This window comes from Grammomys surdaster, unplaced genomic scaffold (assembly GCF_004785775.1).
Source record: "Grammomys surdaster isolate TR1022 unplaced genomic scaffold, NIH_TR_1.0 312, whole genome shotgun sequence".
NCBI lineage: Eukaryota > Metazoa > Chordata > Mammalia > Rodentia > Muridae > Grammomys > Grammomys surdaster.
The window spans coordinates 219083-227054 of record NW_021604731.1 but is presented as its reverse complement, the minus strand read 5'-3'; the positions used below and the strand labels follow the sequence as shown (position 1 = coordinate 227054).

The 7972-nt window shown below is 37.7% G+C and overlaps 1 protein-coding gene across 1 annotated transcript in view; it reads left to right on the top strand.

Moving 5' to 3' along the window:
- The window catches only part of Lancl3 (LanC like 3), a 103119-nt gene that overhangs the window by 88348 nt on the left and 6799 nt on the right, over positions 1–7972 (top strand). The window contains exons 3-4 of the mRNA XM_028777612.1: positions 202–399; positions 6824–7031. Of these exons, the coding sequence (XP_028633445.1) occupies positions 202–399; positions 6824–7031 (406 nt within the window). The remainder of the gene's footprint in view (positions 1–201; positions 400–6823; positions 7032–7972) is intronic.

Below are 7972 nucleotides of genomic sequence, written 5' to 3'. Positions count from 1 at the left end.
TCTTTCTTTCTTTCTTTCTTTCTTTCTTTCTTTCTTTCTTTCTTTCTTTCTTTCTTTCTTTCTTTTGCAACTCAATTGTTATAATACTATATGTGCTTTCAAGTAATGTTTAATTTAAAAAAAAATCTCATGGTTTTCTTTTCACTAAACCAAACCATGACTTCTCTTGTTGGATAACTGATGTTCTGTTCTTCCACACAGGGGCAGCTCATGGCCTGTCGTCCATTCTCCAGATGCTTCTTTCTTACCATGAGCACCTCAAACCTTCAGATCGGGAGCTGGTGTGGCAGAGTGTGGACTTCCTCATGGAGCAGGAACAGAATTGCAACTGGCCACCAGAGCTTGGAGAGACCATCGAGAGAGAGAATGAGCTTGTCCACTGGTGCCACGGCGCTCCAGGTCTCCCACATACTGTTGTCTGAAAACAGGGCCCTTCATCCAGCTTACACAAAGGGGGGAGGGGTTCATCATTCTAATATCTGAGAGTATTTCTCACCAAAGATCATAAGTATCAAATTGAAATTTGGGAAAACTAAAAATGCCTTGATCTTTAAGATGCTTCTGAAAAGTTTTCCATAGGTTGAAAAAGTACATCTCTTTATCCATAATGTTAGATAGCATTCCCTTAAAATGTAATGTGAATTGCATATGTAAGTGCAACCTTTTAGGGTATCTGAGTAGTAAGACAGAGAGATTAGTATACTCAGAATACTGGGCTTGATTCCCACCAGAAGAATGGGTAACCCCACATTCAAAAGCAAAAAGAAATGGGTAGAATTTATTTTAATAATATATAATCTTTATGTTATTATGTCAATAGGATACTAGTTGAAAACTAGAGATGGCTGAGGTAGAGGCAAAGTTTTGTTGGTAGAGCACTTGCCTGGGACAAAGAAGTACTGGGTTTAATATAGAACATTGAAAAAATGGTAGTACACATTCTTTAAAATATTGAAATGTTTAAAATTCAGTGTCGATTTTACACTTCTATAACATGCTAATAAAACGCTACATTTCCAAGTCTTTTTCGCTAAAATGAAGGTGTTCGTCTGCAGCCTGATCATTTTGTATGGTGGCCCCTGGCCTAGCAGCATGGCAGCTTGTAAATTTCTAATCTCAGACCCCATCACAGCCCGTGAGTCACAATGTGTATTTAATCAGTACCCTTATGAAATTTGTGTGAACCTTTAAGTATGAGAGGCAGCGTTTTGAGATTCATGTTCAGTTGAGTCTTTCCAGTAATAAATAATCAATTTTCTAAAGAAGTGAAAATCCATCCCCAGTGAATTAATTATGAAATTGAGCCTTGAAACTTAGACTCTATTAACTACCTCTCCTTAGCCTACCTTTTCTAAATACTAGTACACTGCCAACTAACTAGTCCTTTGGAGAAGGCATAATTTAAAAGAAGTTAAAACAAATTCAGTTAGGTGAGAATGAAATTGAAAATATCAAATAACACCATTGTTAAATTTGCTCTTTGACAATTCCATGTGTATATAATGGTTTATAATTACTTTCACTTTCTGGAATTTTTGATTATGAATTAGTTCAGGTTTGGAAGGCTGCTTTAAACCAAAGAGCATAATTTTAGATTACATTTGATTTATCTTTGCCTTGTTTCCTGATTTTATTGCCTCCCTTCTACCTTTAATGAATGTTCTTTAATCGAACTAGAGTTCTGTTTTCTCCTTGATACAGTTTGAAGTGATGAATAATACAAGTCACTGTCTATTGCAATATTTTCTCTGCCTGCCACATTTAGCCAAGGAAGCAATAGCAAATCGTATTTATGAAAGTACCAGGACCTAGTACATTATGTTCAGGCTAACTGCTGCCAGGTATAATTTGTGGCCATTACTTCTTGCTTTGACCTTTTTTGGGGGAAAACAGCACTTATTTACTGTCCTGGAAATGATGTTTCCTGTTATGCTCAATAATTCTATTTCCTGTATTCCTCTTAATCATTCTTGGTGCTGGGCTCTGGATGTTCTCCAAGCATCCCAGCACCCTCGAATTTTGTAGATGTCCCAAATTAAATGTCAAATATTTATAAAGGACTCAGTGTGCTAGTAAAAGCCCTTAACAAAGATAATCTACTAAAATGAGTAGGCAAGCCTATTTTTGATGTAGGTGGTTAAATGGTAATTGTTCTATTCTTTCTATATTCCAGCTGTTTCAGCACATCATGTACTTTGACACAACAGCTTAGGATTTATGACATTGGAAACTTGGTTTATCCTTTAGCATTCATGCTAAGTGTTTTGAGAAAAGTAGCATAAATACATTGATTCAAAATAAAAACTATTAAGTGCATGTAATTACTAAAGTATCAAAACAAAACAAAGCAAAAGGATTCTCTAATGAAATGAGGCCCATTATTTCTGCTAACGCCAGCCCTCACCTAAGCGTGATTGTAAAATTAATAATTGCAGGTCAAAGACAGTCAAGTTCTTGCTGGAGTTGACCACAGTAAAAATTTCCCCAAATCTAATAGGAAATGAGCTAGAATAACAATTATGTTTGTTTGAGGGAAAAATATCTTGAGAAATAGACTGATGAACAGCACAGATGGTTTGGGATGACAGGTTATTCCTGTGATTAAAAACCTGCCAGAGACAATCTACAATGTGGAACTTCATTAATGCTACCTTATCCATGCCTCTGTTTCTAGTGACTTTCTTTCAGCCCACTGCACACGTGCCCATGTTATTATGTGTGAAATGTATTACTAGTTTCTGAGTATAGTGCAACAGTTCTGATGTCTTATTGTAGCTCTATCACTGACCAGCTAAGTGACCTTGAGAAAAGTCACTTATAAAAAAATCTGAAATAAACTCAATACTTTTGTTACCGTTGACACATTTTTACACCTGGCCCTTTGCCATTCCCAAGGGATGTATCTCAGATGCTTTTAGAACACCCACATTTATAAATACCTATAGTGACATATAGCTTTTTCTCAGTAAACGCAATTAGTATTGCAGGAAGACGCATGTGATCCCTTCATAACCTTGAGCACTCTGAAATAACAGGAGAGAAGTCATTTGCAAAATCATTAAAACAAATGTGATGGCTAAAATAACCTTCCTGAGTGCATCCGGTTACAGCGTGCTTCCTTTACTCTGTGTGAAACACAGGTGTGAGCAGTTTTAGCAATTCATTCCGCAAAGGCTCTTGGGTAGGTGACTTTGAACAAAGAAGCGGAGCTTCTCAAGTGCAGGTTGGTAACTAAGTTTTGTAATGACTCAGCAAAATTACACATCCTAACCTGAGCCTGGGCACTGATCCTCCATTGTGTTGAAAGTGTATATTCTGCCTGTCAGGAGACTCCGGAGATCCTACATTTCAATGATTGAGTCTCCCAAACTATCTTTATTAAATTATAATTAAAATAAAATTTAAAAATAGAATTAAAACATAATATAAATGAAAATAAATTATAATAAAATTAAAATATTTATTAAATTATAATTAAAATAAAATTTAAAAATAGGATTAAAACATAATATAAATGAAAATAAATTATAATAAAATTAAAATATTTATTAAGTTATAATTAAAATAAAATTTAAAAATAGAATTAAAACATAATATAAATGAAAATAAATTATAATAAAATTAAAATATTTATTAAATTATAATTGAATTTTCTGGCTGTATTTGGCAAAGTCATATACTGTCACTGACTTGTGTTCAAATCATTGAATGCTAATTAGTGATCCTGGGAAAATTTTGTGATAGTTCCCATCACTATCAAAGAAACCTGACATCCTTCCCCTTAAGGGCCAGAAGCCTTAGGATTGTTTCTTTTAGGCCAGAGTAGGATCTAACAAATTTAGAACATTTTCAAGCTCCCTACACATACACCACTTTGTGATCCCAGGATTCAAGAAGAGGTCTTTTTCCTGTGGCCAGAAACTTAGGATCCATATCTTGTTGGGGACTACTGGCTTGGGATAGCAATTAAACTATCTATCTTCTCTACATCTCTGCTCTGCTTTCTGTGCCAGCTTCTGCTAGGTAATAAATGAGGTATCACAGGGCCATTAGACATTTGTGGGACTATTTGATGGCAAAACACCATACCACAGATGAGGAAAAAAAGAGACAAATATGATAAAGTCCCTGCCGTTTGGTGGTGGGCCTTATAGTAGTGGAGGCAGATGCAGAAGCAGATCGTTTTAATTTGGTTATGTATAAGTGTTACATTATGTATACTGTGAGATAGGATCCAAGAAGAGAGATTTCTCATGCCGCCTCCAGATTCAGTGAAGGCTTCCTAAGAAAGCGATTCCTGGGTTAAGTTGTGCCAAGAAAAACAGGAGGCTTCTTCCAAGAATAGCATGGGCACTGAGATGTATGAAAGCACTGCAGGTAGTCCGGTTTAACCAAAGAGAAAAACTTCAGTCAGAAAATGGAGAAGAGGCTAGCAAACACAGAAGATGTTGATCATGAAGGGCTTTCTGTATCATGTTAAGGCACCTGTATAATAGCGAGCCCTTTAGCTTTTCCTTGACTGAAACACTTCTAGAAGCAGAGCATACTCTCAGGGGAACCTAGTAAGCCACAGGGTTGTAGGATAGTGAAACTAAGGAAAACCAGAAAAATGTGGCTTTCCACTTACTCTGATACCGAGGGATGCTGATAGGCATAAGATATACCAAAAATCTGGTTCTGTCTTGCAGCATGGGAGCAGGTTGTTTGCATCCATCTATGATAGTAAACTTTTGAGGGCTGAATACATGCTATGGCTTTCCATTTGCCTGTGAGGAAATCTCCAAATATGGGAATCTAGGAAGTGTGTTAGCAGCCAGCTGTTACAAGAACCCAGATGTTTCATACTTGCTGGTGAGATAGAGGAGAGCTGAGTCAGGTACCCCACTGGTTCCTGCTCACACTCCAGCACTCAGATAATGACAGTGCCATAGGCCTTTCCTTCCATCAGGTGTAGAGCATGGACCCTCCTGTGTGTTCCCATAGCTATGTTTGTATATTCATAGCCAGATTAAGCTCAAAAAGCCATTAAAGATGGTGGCCTTTTGAAATCGTCATCTGCTCTGTCGTTCATGCTCAGTTGGTATCTACACAGCTACCATGTCCTATGAAATTACTCTTTGACACGTTTTATTTTCACCTATTTGCCAACAAAACCAGCTCAGAGGTATCTTGCCTTTCTTTAGGTCTTTTCTCACAATACTGTGCAGGGAGAATCACATCGTTATGCAAAACCCAAAGCCAACCAATTCATAACAAAGAGACTTTTAGTAGTTCCCTATTACCCACAGTGTACAGTCTAAAATGCCTAACGGAAGCTAGCGTACCAGCTATAATCTAAATTCATTCTTCTTCCCTACTGGCTTCATGGGGAAGATGCTTCCACACTCATCCTGCGGTTTAGTCTTCATGTCTCTGAACCTTGTAGCCTCTGTGATCTTGGTACCTAATATGCTTTCCTTGCCTCATCCTGGGCCCAGAATTTCCTCTGCAGCTTACAAACCCCAGAAAATCCCTCAGGACGATTCCACTTTGTCTGATCTCTCTTGTTTCACTGACAGTACCATTCACCACATGTCCCAGCAGCAAGCAACACAGACACATGCCTTAAATTAGTCACAGTGTCTACCTGAAGGGCATATGCCATTAACATTTATTTTAGATTCTTCGGTGCCAGGACTAGCTATGCAATTTGGGAGACCTAGTACAAAAAAAAAGTAATTTAAGAAAACTATTAAGAATCTCAAGATAGTAATAGCAGAAAGCCAGCATGGGATCCTTTGAGGGGCAAGTTCCTTTGCTCCTGACGCTTGCCTTGTATTATGGTCACACAAAAAATTCTTCTCTAGCAAGCTGTACATAAATGCCTTGGTTCAAAGCAGCAAAAAGCAGAGAGAATCTTAGTGGGTGAGCTCATCAAGATACCTACCCCATTCAACGCCTTTGTTCCCACTTTTTAATAGAAATTTGGAGGGGCCTGAACACAAATCCTAGTACCTCATGTAAGCTACGCAAGTATTCTACTACTCAGCGTGTTTCTTAGCCCTTTTCTGCTTTCTACATAGGAGGAAAGTTGGCTATGCAGGAGGAGGCAGAGTCATTCTGGATTACTAGTCTCTTTTACTGTGAACATCCAGATGCAGCCACTTGGAGAATATAATCTCAGTGAATAGTTGTCGCTTCTTGTGCTTCTGCTCGTGCTTCTGTAGTGGGGTACCACCTTTGTTGACAGGTTTTGAAGGAATGTTTCCTTCTATGGAACACTGACCATGGGCAGGGCTCACTTCAAAGCTGGAGTAGACCTCTTATTGAGGTTGTTTGATGTTTATGCACTATTAATCTTGGAAAGACTCCTAGTTTTGTTCTTAAGGAAAAGGGTATTGTTATAAGTATGTAAATACTGCAAATTCTCACCTTCCATGGGGTAATTAGTAAGCCGTGTAAATGGCCCTTTCAAACATGTTTACCAGCATGTATGCATTATTGAATATTAAGTCATATATTATTTGTAAAAAAAAGGGATCATATTAGTTGATGTACTTCAGTGAAAATGTTTATCTTTCTCCAGATACAATTAAACTAATCACACAGGAAAAAAACATACTTTCACAGAGAACGTTGTATAGTCTTGCTACCAAAACCATAGTGCCTAGAAGCCCATGTATTGGAAATGTCACTAGGTGTGGAAAAACAAAAGAAAACAAAAGGAAATGCAGTGTTTTGGGCCACATTTTAGAGACTGGAGATCTGTGTGGTGTACACCTTTGAGAAACTGTATCTTTTTCAATCCTGAAAGTCACCTCTTATGTCTTTGATGTTTTTACAGGAATTGCTTATCTGTTTGCCAAAGCTTATCTCATTTCCAAGAAACCGCAGTACCTGGACACATGTATCCGGTGTGGGGAGCTAACATGGCAAAAAGGCCTGCTGAAGAAGGGGCCAGGGATTTGCCATGGTGTAGCTGGCAGTGCCTATGTCTTCCTTCTTCTGTACCGTCTTACAGGAAACTCGAAATACATCTACCGTGCCCAAAGGTCAGCTATTTTCATGTGCCTGTTCTTAGAAATCTTTTTCTTTCCCTGATTTGAGACAAGATCTCACATATCCTAGGCCGGCCTCAAATTCACTACATAGTGAGCAATGACCTTGAATCCCTGCTCCTTCCTACTCGAATCCTTGAAATTCTAGGATTACAGGCGTACACCGCCACAGCGCTCTATGTGGTGCTAGGGATTAAAACCCGAGCTTCTCATGTGCTAGGCAAGTACTCTACCCACCAAACTATGTTCTAAGTCCTAGTTTTGAAGTCTTAATCTAATTAATTTTCTAAGCAGGTAATATGGTTACCTAATTTCAAATGTGTAAAAAAAAAAAAAAAAGGAGCAGAGTGACCACCCTCTGCAGCCATCTAATTGACTTTTCTGGAGGCATTATCTAGGTTTGTCTTTCCAACAATATTCCCTGTAAAAAAAAAAAATCAACCATATGGGAATATATAGCAAATTTTATCATTCTTATAGAAGTACTAGTGCCTTGTTATCTTGAAGATCGTGCTATATTAATGCATAAAGGGCCTCTTCTATCATTCTTGTTAAATATTTTACTCCACTTGCTTCTAATATTTTCATTATAAATAATGTTGCCTTTTTAGACCCTTATGGTTGGATTATTTTTTTCCTGTCTTCTGTCTAGGAGAAAGGGAGGCTACTGAGGAGGCAAAGTAATCCTGGATTACCAATCTCTTTCACTATGAGCATCTAGACCTTGCAACTTGGGGGAAATGATTTCTATTAAGAGTTGTCACTTCTCTTGTTTCTCCTCTTTCTTGTCCCTGTAATGGATACTACTTTTGCTATCAAGTAAATTCCTAGAAGTGGAATTTTTGAGCTAAAGGGTATATATATATATACCCTTTATGTGTGTGTGTGTGTGTGTGTGTGTGTGTGTAAATATATATATATATATATATATATAT